The sequence below is a fragment of the Chamaea fasciata genome, unplaced genomic scaffold (assembly GCF_029207755.1).
Source record: "Chamaea fasciata isolate MVZ Bird 193981 ecotype frontalis unplaced genomic scaffold, bChaFas1.0.hap1 SCAF_5, whole genome shotgun sequence".
In the NCBI taxonomy this organism is placed as follows: Eukaryota; Metazoa; Chordata; class Aves; order Passeriformes; family Sylviidae; genus Chamaea; species Chamaea fasciata.
The window spans coordinates 31,672,451-31,691,298 of record NW_027094090.1 but is presented as its reverse complement, the minus strand read 5'-3'; the positions used below and the strand labels follow the sequence as shown (position 1 = coordinate 31,691,298).

Below are 18,848 nucleotides of genomic sequence, written 5' to 3'. Positions count from 1 at the left end.
TAAAACTCCATAGCCATCTGTTGTTTGTGTTACATGGATTTCACAACTGTCATCTCCACTGTGCACGCCATTTCATCTTCACAGCAACTTCACCAAAACACCCACTGAGATAAAATCACAAATATTTTGAACATACCATATGATTTGTTATTTTCCAAATTAATATCAGACAAAGTCAAAATGAGGACTTGTGTCTATAGGTTCCTTTTATGCTGTCACATGAAAAAGCCTTCAAGGGTTTGCTACTGTTTGGAAACACTGAACTTAAGACTTGGATAACCTAAGCAATACTGAAGAGAAAAGAAAATATTAAATGCTACATCTTTTAAGTATGTGTGTTTTGAAAAATTAAAATGGCCACTCCATACATTTATATAGCACCTTTCTTCAAAAGTAGTCTAAAAATGCATTTCAAACTATTTACTCAGAAATATTATCCAGAATTTAAATGAACCTTTCATGTTTTCTGAACTTCAGACCAGCAAGACTGTCCCACATTTCACAGCTGGGTACGACTTGAAGGATTTATCAGCTCTCAAGTTAATCTTCATAACCCAATGTTATACTCAAAAAGTTCTTTTTGACAAACAAACAAACAAAAGAAAAAAAAACCACAAACTGAAACTGTCCTTGGAAACATGACAGAAAAAGAGTTAAAGACCAGTGAGTGAACAAACTGCTTTTTCCCTGAGGAAATCTAAAACTCAGGGTCAGTTCTGTCTGAAATCACCAGACCTGTCACATGGCTTTCATAGCTGCCACTATGGCTCCTATCAAACCCACAGTGAAAGCAATGAAAACATTTTTACTGAAAACAGATTGAGCTCCGATAAGAAGCTCCTTAATCACTTTTGGCTGATAATGCTGCACAAAGTGAGAGGTAAAGTTTTGAAAAAGAGAAGAATGAACTAAGAGAACTTCAGGTCAAATGTATTTGACCTTTTTCTTTAATTCCTTAATTTCTCTGTGTGTTGGAGCAGAAATATGACATGGTAAGTATATGGATACTATGTATTTCATATGTATAAGAATACTTACATGCACACACATTTTATACATGTATCTGTTCGTACACATATAGGAACACAGATTGCGCTGTCAGGATAATTAAACTAATTCCATTTTATCCCAGCTTCTGTCCTCCAGTAACAAAAGTCTGGTGGTCCCAATCTCAGTCCCTTGGGTGTAGGAATCCATCACAAACGCATCACCCTTAATTTAACGCAATTGACAGTCTCTGCTCAAGAGAGGCAGAAGAAGGAGTTACCATGGAGACTGAACGACTGCTCTTCTCCAGAGGATGCTTTTAGCAAGAATGGCCTGAACAGTAGAGGCTGTGCAATATTAGTAACCTTAATCACATCACTGAATCTTGCTTTGTGGAATGCCTTTTTAGTAAAATCTAACAAACATCAAAAGGTTGGGGGGTGGGGGAAGAAGGAGGAGAGAGCTTAAGAAAACAAACAAACCAACCCCCTAAAACACAACAGAAAACAGTATGAAACTGAATATTGTGCCAGACTGAGCAAGAGAAGGAGTTTCATATTGATTTGATTTATCAGATTTGTCACCTCTGCCTGGTGCTCCCCTAACAGGGTGAATGCTGTGCTTGACCTATTTGCTGGAATTAACCAGGACTGCAGGAGACCATATGGATTGCCAGATGGTCTGCTATAATTTAATGCCATTTATTCTAAGTATGAAGTAAGTGATAAATATAATTAACATTCTTTTAGCTCCTTACTGGAGCTTTTTTCTGAGGCAATGAAAGGTAAGTTAATACCCTGTTGCTGAAACACAGATGCCAGTTAATTACTGCAAGAGACTGCAGCCTCCAAAGCAAAAAGTGTCTGCACAGACTCTAACTTATTCACTGACCTCACTGTGATGATTAATAGGTTGAATGCTAAGCAGTAATGAGGATGACAAATCTTAGATGTTTTCAGGTTACCTTCATTAGTAGCATGATGAACAATATTCATTGCAGGTGTACCTATCACACTTCAGAGTAAACAGTGCACCTTGTACTTGTGGCCTGAATGTATATTTCACATTACAGCACATCAAATGTGAAGGAAGAATCAAACCACCTTCAGACAGCAAAAACAATGAAGTGATTTCCTTCAGAAATGTTTTTCCAGATTGCTATTTCATATTCTGCCAGTGATTGTCTAAATGGCCTAGATTTTAGGAAGTGGCCCTAAAGAAGCTCTGGCTTCAAAGAGTGTTTATATCAGGCAGGGTTGTCATTCTCAGCATTTTAAAACCACAAGTCTGTAACAAGATATCCAAACAACTCTGCTTACTGTTCCTGTGCTGATAATCTTCATAGTAAATGGGGTAGGTATTAACAGAATGAATAGCAAACAATTTTGTAATTTTTAATATCAATATACAAGTGGAGTTAGTAACTGGTAATCAGAACAGTCAAAGAAATATTAGAGAAAAGGCAGAAATACTGAATCTTTTGTATTTTAGGAAAAGTTTTCACAATGAACATCACAGATAAAAATGACCGCCGCTAAATGTCCCGAGATTTGGATGTGCACTGTTAATAAAACCTGGGTGAACTTTGACTATTATTATGGTGCCACAACTATGGCATAAATTAAATGATACGCAGAGAACACAACATAGCAACACCCACACTATAGAGCAAACCTGCTTTACATTGTTAAAGGAGCTCAGGGTCAGCAAGTCACAGCATACAGAAAGCAGAAAAAAAATTCAGGTTTTCAATACCTGTGCTCTTCCCATGCACCAGATGGGTTCTGCACTTGTTCAGAGGCCTCCACAGTTACACAGGTACACTCCACAGTGCAAGTGCTGATGCACCCTTAAGAAAGTGCTACACTAGGGGGGACTTGAATGTGATGAGACACACCCTCTTTTACTCCTCTCTTGATTGCTTGAAGTTATTTCTTCACCTGGTGAACTCTGGTGAATTTACTTGGCTATTGTCACTGGTCCTCCACCAGCGAGTGAGTAACTTATGATTTTCTATTAATATATGAATAAAAATAGTATCAAAATATCGGAATAGCATGCTTTTGTTGATATTGATACCATTTGTCTAGATGTCTTCATAAGGTCTCTGCGACTGACAGAATTTTAAAGATCCATTTTACCATCCTGTCAGTATTTACCTGAGGTGCTAAAGCTAATGCTATAATGGCTCCAGCTTCATTATTGTAGTCAGAGGGGAAAAAGAGGTACTTGGAGAGGGCAATCCAGATAGCCTGATCCTCCTTGTAAGCATGCTCCTTACTTCCCTGACTGCTAAGTAAGGTAGGGCCATTCATGTGTCAGAGCTCAGGGAGACTGAAATAAGAGATAAAAAACCTACCATGCTGAAAATGAGACTTCATTCATCCTTCAATCAATCATTTGTTGGACCTGACAACACTGTACTTTACTATTACACAGATACTACTTTTGAAAAATACTGGAGTGATACTCTTCAGTGATTAAAGAGTTTCAGTATCAGCATGCTAGAGGAGGCACAATGCTTTCAGTCTCTATGTCTATACATTCACACATGTGTACATATACACAAACACATCTTTACAAATGTAGGCTTTTAATTGCTCCATCAGTGCAAATAGTCAGATGCTTCATGTGGTTAGCTCTTAACATTAAAAGAAAGGGAAATACCAGATTTGATGCCTGAATTAACGTAATTCACATCTTTGAACTAAGTATTTTGCCTAAGCAGCAGCTAGCCCTCACCAGTACTTAAAAGAGAAAAAAAATCTGAAAAAATGAAGAAACCATGCAGAATTTAACAAGATAGTCTTTGGGGTTGATAGACACAAAGCCTGTCAAAGCAGATTTGACACTTAGTTCTTAAACATAGCTTTATACTTTAAAATCCTTTTACATCCGTCTTGTTTTTTACTTGCTTGCTTACAAGAAGAAAGGTATCAGAGAATTTATATTCACTGTTCAGTCCCAAGAATTAGATTGTCTGCATCTTAGCTGTCATAAAGATGGCATGTTTGAAACACCACTCTTGGCCTAAATGGAAAATAGGATTTTAGGACAAACAAGGATGAGATATAAACTTCCTGTCTACAGAGGAATACCCGTGTCTCATGAATGAACCCTCATTGCCATAATAATTTTCTGGCATTAAGCTTCATCATTGGATTTACTGAGAGATCTCACCAAGGCAGTGAAAACTGACCAAATTTATGCCAGAAGAAATTATTTGGGCATTAATATGTTGGGAAATTATACTCTCAAAAATTGTGAATTTACGGAAAGATTGCAAAATCTTTTTTTATCTAAGTTACCTGAATTTTAGGTAGAGGAACAAAGAAAAGGTCCAAAGGGGAAAAATGCGTAAGGAACATATGAAAAAAAAACAACCAAGCAACGTTATTTACTAATTTCATCAATGTCTTACCTCCTGCATACATGACAGCCAACATTATAGATGATATCCAAGCTATCTCACTATATGATGTGTGGAAGATCTCTTGTATTTCTTTGAAGAACACTGTGATGGCTTTGGGGAAAGCATAGGAAAATCCAATGGAGATAAAAGCCCCAAAGACTACAACCCACCCCCAGCCTCCATCAGGGGGTGGGTAATCCGGAGCTCCTGTAGCAGGTGGCATTTTTTGGTCTCTGTCTCTTCTCCAACTAGACTGAAAAACAAGAAAAGAAATACTATGTCAATTTTTTTTTTCCTTTTTTCCATATCGAACTAAATTATTCAATATTCCTCTGCAGGGATCATAAAAATACCTCAGAGGAAAGATCAATTTCCAACTTTAATGGGACCACAGAACAAGAGTACCTGTTTTTAGAAGCAAAGCTGTTCTACAAAAACACTTGTGGCAAGATTATTTCCAATAGCCTAGTCAATTTGTGGCAACTGTTAAAAATCACTAATCTCAGTCACTGAAGTTGTATTTGCAATTCGTCACTTATGGCAAAGTGACTAGTTTGTGTGGGTTAATTTATGTAGCTCTACCATCTACCGTGTGAAGAAGAAACAATGGAAAAAAGTTACACCTAAATTATAACTAAATGCTATAAATAAGTGTAAATTATATTTATCAGTACAACAGCAAAATCATCATCAACAACAGAGAGGAACAAATTGCGAACATCTGGAAAGCAGAGATCTAAGCACAGATATAAAGTTACCTGTGTATACATAAAATAAATACACGATATTAAAATTCCATATTTTACTTTTAAGATTTGGGTATTTTGATGTTGATATTACTTGCAGGAACAAGGTAGAGTTTGATGGTACTAATATTACTGTTTCCACATATTAGAAGACATCAAGAAGATTTCCACAGGTCTTCTATAATTTAGAATTGACCATAAGAGCTGCCACCACAATGATACTTTGCAGAGGTTCTAAGAGGTGTAGCTAATACATTTGGGCAGCTCAAATCCAGATAAAACTTCTAAGGCTGGAAATAAATTTCATATTGCTAATATCATCCTCATATCTAACACCTTCCTTTTATACATTCTGCATTACCTTTTCAGAAAATATGTAGCAGTGAAAATCCATTTTTTATTTCTGAGATTTTTTTCCACTAACAAATCCTGTTGTTATTAAACACTGAACTGGAGTCCACCGTGTTTTTTTCTGTGTAATCCAGCCTACACAGACAGTATGAACTGCAAATTCTTCTTTCCCCCCTGTTTCTTTCTTGGGCATTTAGGCAACTTATTACTCTTGATTGGTCTCCTGCCATACTGGTATTGAAAACTGTGGATGATACCAGTGAGTAGGTTGCTGTTATGTAATCTGTTATTACCAGCAAGTCTCTACATGATTTCTTCTGTGCCACTTATAGCATATTCCAATTTCTCACAGTAAACTGCATTAGCAGTGGGAGTGAGATGATTACCTTAACAAAAACTAAAAAAGTCCAACTGTGTCAGCTTATACTTATCTCTTGGGATAGTGCCTGGAGTACTTTTAGGGTAAATGCCATGTAGCACTGCATGCAATATATGCCACAAAACAAGCTAAATGTTGCTTTTAAGACTACCTATTACTGGACTAGCCCTGTGATAGAAACCCAGTGTACTTTTGATTCTCCAGTTCACTGAAGCTGACTGTAGACATCAGCTACAATCTCATGTAGCTAGCACACCTCTGGGGGAAGCTAAATCAAAGACTAAAACATCTGGCTTTTAGGCAAAATTATAAAAGCCCAGGTAGTTTGGCTTCTGCACCATATAACTGAGATTTCCTGCTGGCAGCAATAGGTATCTTTTGCTCTGTACACAAAGCATATAAATCTTTTCATATGCATGTCCAGAAAGAACCTCTCTGGTTTGTACTTTGTTTCTGCTTATCCCAGTCTCAGTTTAATATTAGTTCACTGAGAAAACTCAGAGAGGAAAACTTGGGCCTGCCACTGGAACAAGTCGGACGAACAGAAACAATTCGGGTTGCTGAGACTTGACTTTGTCAACACTGTTAAATACTATTTTGTTTTTGCTAATAATGATCTTTTAGAAGGAAGAGTATCTCAGAAATCCCACTCTAACCTAGAGCACAAATAAAAATTATAAACTGCATGTTCAAGAGCACAAAACCTCAAATTTGCAGTAGAAAGCAGAATTCTATTTCTGTGAGTTAAGTGGAAGTAAAGAATGAGAGTTTGCTATCTTTCCCAGAAAAGCTGTTGTTCTGCTCATCTGAGAAAACTTTTGGTTGTTTCACGAAAAAAGGTTAACTATTGTTTTCTTACGCTTCAAAGGCTTGAGCGTATTTGTTTTCATATTTAATATTCACATGACAACACTTCTATCGCTATTATAAATTTTTGTGATGGCAAACAACATCAACACATTGCTCTTCGTAAAAATGGAAGGGGCTTATCAATTTACTGAGGAAGCACTCCTTTTCCTAAAAATAATACAAAAGCACTTTGAAAAATCACAGCCACCACATTAGTCAAAAGAATGCTGAAGGTTCCTGAATGTCACTAATGAATGATCTGGAGAGATCCCGCTACACCCACCCCTTTAGGGTAGAAGAACAGGCTCTGACAGTTCAGTGCTTTCCTCCCTTTAAAAGCTTCACAGTAAATCACAGGAGCATTGAGGAGACAAGCAAAGGGGCATTGGCTGCTCCTGTGCTTTAGCCTAGAGGCAAATTCATGCAAAGGCCACTGCATGATTCTGTCTGCCAACCTACAGTGGGCATTATGCTGTCACGAAGAAGAGCCTGGATCATAGTATCTCACACCTCCTGTTTATCCCACGAAGTAGAGCTAAGAATAGCTTCCCTGATATTCCTTTATGATCATCATGGCCAATATTAGCTCCAGCCAATAAAAGGTGAAGACAAAAAAAACCCGATAAATACATGTTTGTACCAAGGTGAAAATAAGTATTCATTTTCTCACAAACATTAAATCCAACATCTCAAACATTCCATGCATACTCAGGACCTAAAGCAGTATTCTTTTGTAAAATCTGCACTTAATGTCCCACCAGAATCCCTGAAACTGAACCCCTCCTAAAGAAGTCTCACCAATTAATATACCCAGCTCTAACCTAAGCCTAACTAGTAAGATTTGAGTAATATAGGCAGTATTATCACAAGTGCAAAATCCATCAGCAACCAAAAAAACCCCAGGATTTTACATTACTAAAAACAAATGTTGATAAAGGAAAAAGCAAAAGGCAAAGGACTGAAGCAGTGATAATGAAAATCCCTCTTCAGAACTCTTATAGGTTATTACGGGCTGTAAATAATATAAATAAATATGGTAGAAATCATAAAAACAAGCACTTGTGATGATGTTCAAGTGAAGGACACAATACCAGACCAAAATAAGAAAAAAAGAAACACCACTTGAGTAAATAAAGATCACCACCAGTGTTTTCAGTTGGTCATATGAATTCCATCATGTGCTTAAAGCTAGCAAGAGAGCATTGCTTGTACCTATGCCTTTATAGGCAAACAGTGGGCGAGGAACACTGCCAGCCCTCTCCCAGGGAAGGAGCATGGGAATAGTGACTGGAGAGGGTCCTGAGTGAAGCCATCAATCTCACTTCTTGCTGTCAAACACACAGAGATTCCTCAGCCTTTAGATACTGAGTCAGACGTGCACAAGGATTTTCTCCTAAGCTCCTTCTAGTTCCCCTGTATAAATCCCATTTATGTAAGCAGTGAACAAGAATGCAGCTTACTGTAATAGGAGCTGCATATATCTGCTAAGAAATAATAGGGGAGAAACAAGAGGACACTTTTATAACATCTTATATGCAACATTTTTATTGCAGTTTTCAGCACATTTGAACTTCATTAGGCATATGAGAACTAGTGAACAAAAGAGAGAAAGAAAAAAAGGAAGGAAGGAGGAAAGAAGGGAGATAGGAAAGATGTGAAAGGAAGGAAAAAAGGGAGAAGGAAAAAAGGAAAAAAGTGGCAAGCAAACAACAAGGTCAAACTAAGACCAAATGCTACAAACAAATAATGTATCTTGATATCATGCATTGCAGCCTTCAGTCAGTTCTAATCAACCTGTTCAAACTGCTCATGTTTCTACCAATGCTTCATTAATATTCTGTAGTTGCGACCTGCCAGAATCAGCTATTAATACCACAGCTTGTCAAAGACCCTGTGAGAAGGGTTTTATTGTTCTCTTGTTTACTAAGACTCTGATTTTACTGGGAGTTTTAGTTTTGTTTTTCTGCAACATTAGAGTAACTATTTGTTTTCCTGCTTGCATTTTGTCTTCCTTGTCCTCAGTGTGCCCCATCACCACTTGACTCAGCAGCCACATGTCCCAGAGTAAAAGAACCGGCATGCGAAAAATCTGTCCCCAGCTGCTGCAGGATAGTAGAAATACTTGGCAATTGTGTACTGCCCTCCCGTTCCAGACAGTAAGCCAAGAACTGCAAAAAGCTTTGCAAACTTGAGCAAAAGCAGTCTTACAACATCCCTGTGAGGTGACTGAGAAGTATAATCCACTTTTAGACATGGGAAACAAATGTGACAACAGACTGAGTAACCTACGTCTTGCTCCAGATCAGTGTTAGAGCTGGCATATAGACTAATGTCCAAATACGATGTGAGTTATGACTGATGTGTATTTTAAAATCTCATTAAGTAAATGCAGATTATTTTACCACTTAATACTAGAGCTAGGAGCTCAGGTGAGGTACAATGTTTGCTTTATCGGTTTGAATTGCTCCAACTTACCCTTAACACGTGTTAATTACACTGCTGTATTTGAAATAAATGACTTTGTAATAGCATGAGAACATAATGAGCTAAATAAGAATTATACTCTTATCAAAGATCCTTGCTTAAATGCTGTAAGTTTTTCAATTTTCATTAACCCCTCTTTAATGAGTTCTAAGCAGGGTGGCAGAATAGCAGGTACCATCTCATCAAATTGTTGCCTACCCAACTTCTATAAGTTACTGTCATAATCTTGGGAAAATCTTTGAGCCTTTGAAGAAAAATATGTCTTGTTAGTTGTTTTGTGAGAAGGCTTTGCTCTACTTTTTATTTTCTTTTTTTTTTCTTTTTTTTTTTTTTTTTTTTTTTTCCTAGAGAAAGGGAAGATGTGCAAAGATTGTAAGGTAGCAAGAGAGACTGCTCTCTGCTTTTAGCTCTAACTCCAATCTGGAGGCAAAATAGCTCCTAAGGAGCGCTGGTACCTAGCCTTAAAGAACAAGCTAATTGTCCTGAAATAGGAAAATAGTCTCCTTTTCGTCTGTAATCAGAGACTGCAGGGTATGCAGTAAATAAAACCTAGGTAGATGAAAGATGCACTCAGAGTCGGACTTCACTGCCTTTTTTCCAGAAGGGTCTAATCTTCAGGACAAATATACCCTATGTGAGACACACTAAAAATGTGCCCAGGCTAGACAGCATTTTAGAAAGATGTTGGGTTTTGTAAAGTTTCTCTTACAGGCTTGGATCTAAGAGTCATGTCCGTAAATGCTTTTCAGACTTCTATGTGAAAATAAAATAACTTACATACAATATATTACATTAAATTTTATTTATAGGGGTAATGTTAGAGTTTCCTACTCTTGCTAAAGGTCTAAGATAAAATAATCCCGAAGTCACCGTTGTTACTTAAAGCCTATTTCACTTCATTCTTAAAAATATATCTACAGGTATTTTAAGTCTAAATCTCTAGCTTACTGAGAAACAAAACTTTTTCTTTTCCTTGAAGAGCAGATGAAGGAGCTAGCTCTAAATATTCGTATCTATGAAACAAATATGGAATTATTTGCAGTTAAGAATAAATATTGTGGTGTACTTGTCATCCCACTGAAGCAGTAACAAAACAAGCGCTTGAAGCAGTGTGGGAAAGCAAGACACATCCAAGGCAGACATGCATATCATTGTTCCAACTGTCAAGGAGGTTGGCAGAGGCAGGCTCCATGAAGGGAAGTAGAAAAGGGAGAAAGGCTCATGCTGTAAGAAAAAATTAAATGAGCAATCCCCATAACTTTCTTTCTTCTTAGGGCCTAGCATTTCAATGGGCTGATTCTCAGGAGTGGCACCAACTGGGCAGATAATTGGATGTTATAGCAAAAGCTGTGTGCTGAGCTATACAAGGATGATTGCAGATCTGAGCTCCTGATGGCTGTGGGAATATTCACAGAATCACAGAATATGCTGAGTTGGAAAGGACCCACAAGGATCATCGAGTCCAACTCTTACCCCTGCACAGGACACTCCAAGAGTCACACCATGCACCTGAGAGTAATGTGCAAACATTTCTTGAACTCTATCAGGCTGGTGCCGTGACCAGTGCCCTGGAGAGCTTGCTGTAGTGCTCAACCACCCTCTGGGTGAAGAACCTTTTTCTAATATCTGATCTAAACATCCCCTAACACAACTTCAGGTCCTTCCCTCTGTCTGTCACTGGTCACCAGAGAGAAGAGATCAGTGCCTGCCCCTCCTCTTCCTCACAAGGAAGTTGTAGAGCACAAAGGTCTCTCCCCAGTCTCCTCTTCTCCAGGCTGAACAGACCAAGTGACCTCAGCCACTCCTAACACAGCTTCTCCTTAAGGCCCTTCACCATCTTTGTTCCCCTCCCCTGGACACTCTCTAATAGATTAATGTCTCTTTTATATTGTGGTGACCAAAACTGCACAACATATTCAAGCTGAGGCTACACCAGTGCAGAGTGTATTTGAAGGTTTAATTCACTTTGACCAAGAATAAAGGCACATCATATAATTCCTTTCTTCCTCTTAAAAGACTCACAATAGGATTACTGACACAGAAGTACATCCTGAAAGATACTGCCCTATAAAAAGCAAAAACATAAATTATGCTGTTAGTGTAATTAAAATTCCATTTGCACTATGGCCAAAAGTTATTACTGAGTCAGTAACTAAAGTGAGGTTTTTAAAGTACTGGAACCTCCATCTGAGAAAATTATATTGCAAATATATTGGAATTCCACATCATTGAAATTAGATTTGGAGCATTGCTAAGTCAGTAGTGAGATGACTAACATAATCTGTCAAAACTAGTATTAATGCAGTATTTATAATTAATTTGATTTTTGTTGCTGGGTTTGGTTTTTAAATTGTTTTTTATTTTAAACTTCATATGTTGTGCTGCCACATTCTCCTGGGAATCCCTTATCTATATTCACAGTCACAATTGGACCTCCATTCATCATGTCTTCTGTTATTACCTTTTTTTACTGTTTTTAAGGGAAACCTATATGACTGGCTTACTCTGGATGACTAAATACCAACATGACTAGAGTTAAGTGAAATGAATTCCAACCAAAGTGATTGCAATTCTGTTATAATTACTTCAAAAAGACAGTCAATAGAATATCTAACCTAAAGAGATTGTCACTGCACCCAAATTGAAGTGCACTGAAATGAACTGTTGATGGCTAATTTGAAAATGCCAGTGATCCAGTTTGAAGAATTAATCAAGATTTAACAATAAGTTGATTGAAGTTGATGAAAAATTCTACAGCCCTGAAAAAAAATAAACCACCAAACTAATCAACCTTTAAAAAAAACCACCGCAAAACTTTCTTTTGCCATTAAAGAATTAGTTTTACTAAGCTCAGCTAAATCCTTTTTAAGTCAAAGTCTTAGCTCCTTATACGGCAAGAGTATTGATAAAATTATTAATTAATTTCTAACCACTCATCTCTTAAACTCTAGCACTACTCTCTCTTATTTAAGTACAATGGTTACCAGCTTCACAACTTACAGATGCTTGATATTTTAACTCCTTTTAGATCAATATTGAACAATTTTTGGTAATATTAGCCTTTCAATTACATCAGCACACTCATCTTCTCTAAAACTCACATTGAATAAATGTTTTAAAAAGACTTCCTAGAATAACAGAAGTCATGTAAATTTGGAGCTGTGTGTTTGATACATATTTGAAGAATTCTGATGTTTGGAAGTGGAGAGTTATAGATCCATGCAATTGTAATATTTTATAAACGGAAGAACTAAGGTTTTAAGTCAGTGTTAACGGAGTTACACAGCTATTGAACATTTCTTGAAAAATAAATTGCATAATCTTTCTAAAGCAGCAGGATTCCATTATCAATAATAACAGATATTCATTTTACTATCATTCTTTCAATACTAAGCTGCAGGAAAAAATATCAATTATGGGAAAAAAATAGCCTATTCTTAGGCTGCACCACTAGTTAATATTTTCAAAACCTAAAGTTGTACCTTTTTACATGTAATTTGAAAGTGGCAATATTTAATTCATTTATTGCTGAAGATAATATTCACATTTATCTATGAGCTGAATATGTGACATTAGGAAGACACAATAGACTCCAACTGAAATTCTGCTGATATCAATTTCTGTAAACTTTATGAAAGTTACTCTGGGTTCTTGCGATCAGAATCAGCCCTTGGCTGTCTTCTCTATTCCAGTATTATGGCCCAGTGTATTTTTTGTATAGGTCCTCCCACTTGTTTAAATCCTGGCCTAAAAGAATCATCTCTCACATACTGGGAAAATATTTTTCTTCTATTCTCGTGCAAGTCATGACTGCCATGGGTGGAAATAGTTACTAATGCTTTAGTCTCAGTGACAACTACTTAGCTTATGTAATAGGAAGAAAACTGATCTGGATTCTGTTCCTAAGAGCATATGACAGAGAATATATAGCAGGCCAAGGCTGGAAAACAACTCCAGACTGCAGAAGTTTATACAGGGTTCACATTTCATTTATTCCTGCCAAGGTGGAAATTGCTACTAGTTTAAGAAATTTTTCTCTATTACTATTAAAATGAACAAACTTAGGAATGCTTCTGATGACATAGTCTTTAAGAAGTGTGAACTGGGAAAGCTAAGGAATTATAAATCACCTTTTAGCAAAGCTGCAGTTATCTTATGTACTTTATAGAGAAATAAGTAAGTAAAGCAAGAAGGAAAAGGGCAGAACTACTGAAATCTGCAATGAGGAAAATACCTTTTAAAAGAAATTACTTGGGGACCACTGCATGTTGAAAAAACCAGCAAAATTTCTGCAATTCTGGGTAACCAGTATGAAAACCTCCCCAGAACTTAGGTCATAAGCAAGAAATTGTTCAGTTAATATAGATTTTAAAAATTGTGTGAGAGTAGAGGAAGTAAGCCATCTATTTGTACAAAATAAAACTAAAAACATATAGATAATTGAAACTATAAAATCCAACTGATTTACTGTGTGTGCAAAGGCTTGATGTGTGAGCTCTTTCTGCTAGTGAGAGTTAAAATGTGAGCCACTGAATCCAAACACAATATATCCAGAAAATAAATTAATCCAGAAGTCATTCTAGAATTACTAAAGTGTATTAGGTTATATATTAGATTAGAAAAATGAAAGAGAGTAAGAAGGAAAGAAAGAAAGAGAGCGAGAGGAAGAGAGGAAAGAGAGAGAGAGAGAGAGAGAAGAAAGAAAGAAAAAGAAAGAAAGAAAGAAAGAAAGAAAGAAAGAAAGAAAGAAAGAAAGAAAGAAAGAAAGAAAGAAAGAAAGAAAAGAAAGAAAAGAAAGAAAGAAAGAAAGAAAGAAAGAAAGAAAGAAAGAAAGAAAGAAAGAAAGAAAGAAAGAAAGATTTTTGCCATTGATAGAATTTAGTGGAGATGAAATTTTATACATTTATAAAAAAGCAGTTTTAGAACTAAATCAATGTGACTTTTCAAAACAAAGTGGAAGAATTACAGAATGTCAACATTATTCTCACAGAGATGTCCAACCAAAAGATTTTTTTCAAGCCAGAGGCACTAATTTTCATTAACTTTCATCTCATGACCAGTGATAGCCATGGCTCTGAAAAAGCAAAATGTGACAGCAAGGTATGCTCCCCTCTCCAGCCATGTCCAGTTCTTGGCAAACACTTAATCATGCAGTATCATGTCAGATGCTTATGCTTGGGACCAACCAGGGGCCATGCCTGAAGATGCACTTGCCATTTCTAAAGTGCAGAAATCAGACGCTAGTAGCACCTTGAGGACTGTGCATGGGAATTTAACTTCTCTAACCACCTATCATTAAAGTCAACAGCTATGTCCATTCCACTCAATTTTCTATCTTTCTTATGCTGATATTTACGCTGGTAACAGATCATAAAAGGAAGTCTGTTCCTATTTAATAACCCACAACTTTGCACAAAACAGCTAAACAAATGGGGAGGCATACATTTACATGGGACAGTGCAGTACTATACAGACACACTTGCCATCTCTTGGTGACTAAACATGGCTAGTAGGAACAGAAGAGCTGTGTTGGCTCAGTATCCCATTGAGGGAACTTAGCTCTGTTTGAGTATCATGGCATGGTGCTACATAAAATAAGTACACGTATGATGTTTATTTGTCCAGTCTGGAACATAATGATAAAATAATTCATTTGAAGTATGTATCAAAACTAACATAATTTAGGCAGTGGCAATGCTCTAAAATAAACAAATACAGGGAAGGAAGAATTTGTGATTGTATTTGATTTCCATGGGAAGGAAAAGGATGTTTAATTACAAACTTACTATGTACTTTGTCCAAGTGTTAATGAGATGACCTGCTGATATATATATAAAAAACAACTTTAAAGACCAAGATGGTTTAATCAAATTCTAACACGTACTCCTCCACCCATTGTAAGAAACCGAGCATGGGGAGATCAAAAAACCTCTCTTGATTATTAGAGAGGACACTTTTTCCGAACACAGAAACTACACAACACCCAAAGAGTACAACACATTGCTGTACCTCTTGGAGAACAGTTCTACAATGGAACAGCAAAAACAATCTTCAACCAATTTCCAACAAGCTTTAGAATTTATCAAGGGTTTTATATTGTTTATATATGTATCATTTGTAACTTTTTTACTCTGCCACTTACTAACACCTCATAAAATACTCAGAATGTAAGCATGAAGCCCATGCTTCTGCTTTGGCACAGTGGCACTGAAAAATTGTTTGGTGCTTGTCAGTACATTCAAAGAGATGACCAACAACTGAAGGATTTCATGAGAGATGCTAGATCTTTCTGAACCCTCCCTTCTCATGCTGATATCAATAATTTCTGAAGAATCTAGAAATCAAGTTTTTCCCAATTTTTTGGTCATATTTTCCATATTTGAATCTCCTATTATAGATTTTCCATTTAATCCCAGCACTATGGATTTTAGTTAATACCCTCTATTTTCCATTTCATTTACAATGAGAAACAGAAGCCTTCTGGAACATAAACCTTTTGACCAGAACTTACCCGTTGTCTCAGCCTGGTATGAAAGTGCTCCTTTCAAAGGCCACTGCCTGGATTGCAGACCCAAAAGATAGACCTGGAAGCTGAAACCCTGAAGTGGAACAGTCTTTTGTACTCATATGCTTCATACAGGATATGAACTTGCTCATGCATTAGCTGTGTTTTAGCTGGAAAATTTCTCATTTTGCTTGAAAGAGAATATGGGGCAGCACTTCTTCATTGCTCAACCTGATAAATCCATTACAAGATTCATTTTTGTTGAGTTATGCTGGACTCTTAACTGTGGAACTTTTCCCATGTACCTAAGTGCTTTGCCCTACATAACCCCTCTTTGCCAAAGCCATACCTACGTAAACAGACTCACAAGCATCAGCTTTTAAATTTCTGCATCATCACAGGAAAAGCTTTACACTTCAGATTATTTTTCTGCAAACTGAGAAAACATAATACTCCTTGTTCTCATTATTGAGAATCTAGAACAATAGAATTCAGATCCTCAAAATTTGACTATAATAGCTACATAGAAACAGCAGTAGAGTTTCCAAAAATACATAGCAAATAAGACAAGAAATATAAAGATCTCTGTGGCATTTGGATCCTTGTAATTAGCAAAAGGGCACGAGAAAAACATTCACTGAAGGGAGCATTTAAGTAATTTTTACCAGGAAGCTTAATGAATCAAGAGTAAACCATATCCAGTGTAGGGCAATGAGCACATCAATCTAAGAAATTAGTCTGTTGTCCCTTTCAGGACAGAAGTTTAATCAGTTCAGAGGCAAAACACTGAGTTGTGTTTTTCCTTGTAAAAAACAGATTTATATATACACATTTGGTTGTTCATGGGTTCTACTGAAGGCCCATGTACTCATAAGAGTTTAGACAAACTTGCTATATGCAAAATTGTTTGTAATGCATAAAAACTTGTACAGCCCAATCCACATACCTATTCATTTTGTCTTGATAACAGGACAAAGCAGTAGTGGAGTTGTGTAAATCTCAAGGTTTTCCTTTGAAAAGCAATACAATACTGGGATTCAGAGTCTGAACATTATAGTCCCCTGAAGACCACTTGCAGCCTTCAATACAGTAATATTCTTCTTTGTGTAAAAAACAACTCTGGAGTTTGTGCATTTTTCTAAAGCCCTTAAAGACACCTCTTTTACTTATTTTCACTGAAGAAATAAATTATTATTTACCAATGCAAAGGTATGCACAGACTAAGCATACACTTCCTATACATAAACTTTCACATAGAGCCCGACTGACTTCAAAGGGGAGCAAATGGATTTGAACTCCATTCAAGTTTTATTTAACTAGATCCTTTCTCAGTCAATAGCTGCAGAGGAAACAACCACCACCTCCTGGGACAACTGGGTTTAATTACAATTTTGTTTCTTTGCAGATTTTTCTCCACACACACTTTTCAATATTTCTCTTACCTCTCAAAATATTACTACATCCACTGTGAGGTGTTCCTGAGGGGAACTTGTTCTTGCTGTAATCTGATTCAAGCATAAAATTTGTTTTCTATTCAACCCTAGCATTATTAATTCATTTTCATAATATTTTGCAATTGAATATTAAGCATGGAATTTGGGTTTGTCGTTTTTCTTCCCTTGAAGTTAAGCATTGTGAGATTCATCAGTCAACAAAATGTTTGTATGAAGAAAGAAATATTGGGCAAAATGAACTCTGCCCTAATGAGCTCCAAATAAATCTGTACGGCTTTTATGTATAGAAAAAGCATGGGTTGTTTCTTTCCTTTTTCCCTAAAATAACTTACTGATTCAAAATCCATGTCTGTAAAATGCCGCATGCATTTATTGCACCCTTTACATGATGAAAGAAGCATATGATGGAAAAACATAATTTAGTTGGGGGTTTGTGCCTGTGCATCTCAGGAAATGGTTCAAAGTATGTAGATGATAGTACCTATGAAATGAAATTTCAATGCATAGAGTTTTTTATTTGGCTTTTGTAGGAAAAAGTGTGACTGGACCCTGCATAATAAAGCTGACTGTTAAAAGATGCAGTACTGATAATTCTTGAATTTCTAGGAGGTTAAAAAGGACAGTAACAAAATGTACTTGCTCAGATTTCCAGAAGAAGTATCAGAGAGCACTAAGATAAAGAGTGTTGTTTTTATCTTTAAAATGTGAGTAAACCTGTAGCTCCTCTGCAAAACAAAACAGGATTTTGAGGTGGGAGCACATGAGATGTTATCTGGCTCTGGCTATTAGAGTCTTTCAATTGGCCCTAACTTCTATCTGTTCTGCATCAGACCTAAACCTGCTGTATAGGGGTACCTGTAGTCTTGAATACCTTTCCACTTCATATACATAACAAAATAGCTATTATTACTACCCATGACAGATGAGAATATTTTAAATGGTAAATTAACACAAAGAACTGTTTAATTTCCACCAGTCAAAAGAAAATCATAGCCTTTTTCTATCACCATCCTGAAATAAGACTATTTTTTCATATGCCAGTTCATAGATTTTTTTACAACCATTAAAAGGAAAAAAATAGAAATGTAAAGGTGATGTACAAATTCTGAGTGTAAGTGAACAAAAGCTTTTCTAATACAGACTTCTTCAGTCATATTTCTAGCAAAGACAGAGTGGGGATTCCATACCTTACACATCAGTACAATAAAAGAACAGAAAAGCAATAACATGTAATGCAAAAATCTGATTTTGAATGATGGCAAACTTTTAAGTACTTTTGATACTTTTCACACCCCACATTTGAACATGCAGGTAGGTGGTGTTTTCTAACAAGTGGAAGTTTACGTATCTATCGCCTGCAAAACAAAGCATGAGTGCTCACTGAAGTTTAAAAACAAAAACTCCCTTGACCTTCATATGGATTTGACAATTAATTGTGACCTGGAAGGCTGTCCCACAAATACAAAGATAAAGCCTTCTTAAAACAGAATAGGTACTCTAATAATTGAATTGTTCCTAGAAATAAAATTAACAGATTGAAACTCTGCACTTAAAATATTTATTCTCTAATACTGAATTTGTATTATTAGAAAAGCCAATCACAGAGGTACAATATGGTTCTTAAAAAGAATACTTGAGCAAAACTGTGACCAGAAGCACTGTAAGAAAACATAAATACAAA

The 18,848-nt window shown here is 36.4% G+C and overlaps 1 protein-coding gene across 4 annotated transcripts in view; it reads right to left on the bottom strand.

The window, feature by feature from the left end:
• Positions 1-18,848, bottom strand: part of SLC16A7 (solute carrier family 16 member 7) — an 81,327-nt gene that overhangs the window by 29,618 nt on the left and 32,861 nt on the right. For 3 of the 4 annotated variants that reach the window (XM_066183149.1, XM_066183150.1, XM_066183151.1), the window contains exon 2: positions 4,409-4,652. In XM_066183149.1, coding sequence (XP_066039246.1) covers positions 4,409-4,622 — 214 coding nt within the window. In that variant the 5' untranslated portion in view covers positions 4,623-4,652. The remainder of the gene's footprint in view (positions 1-4,408; positions 4,653-18,848) is intronic. The other variant, XM_066183153.1, reaches the window with a different exon arrangement.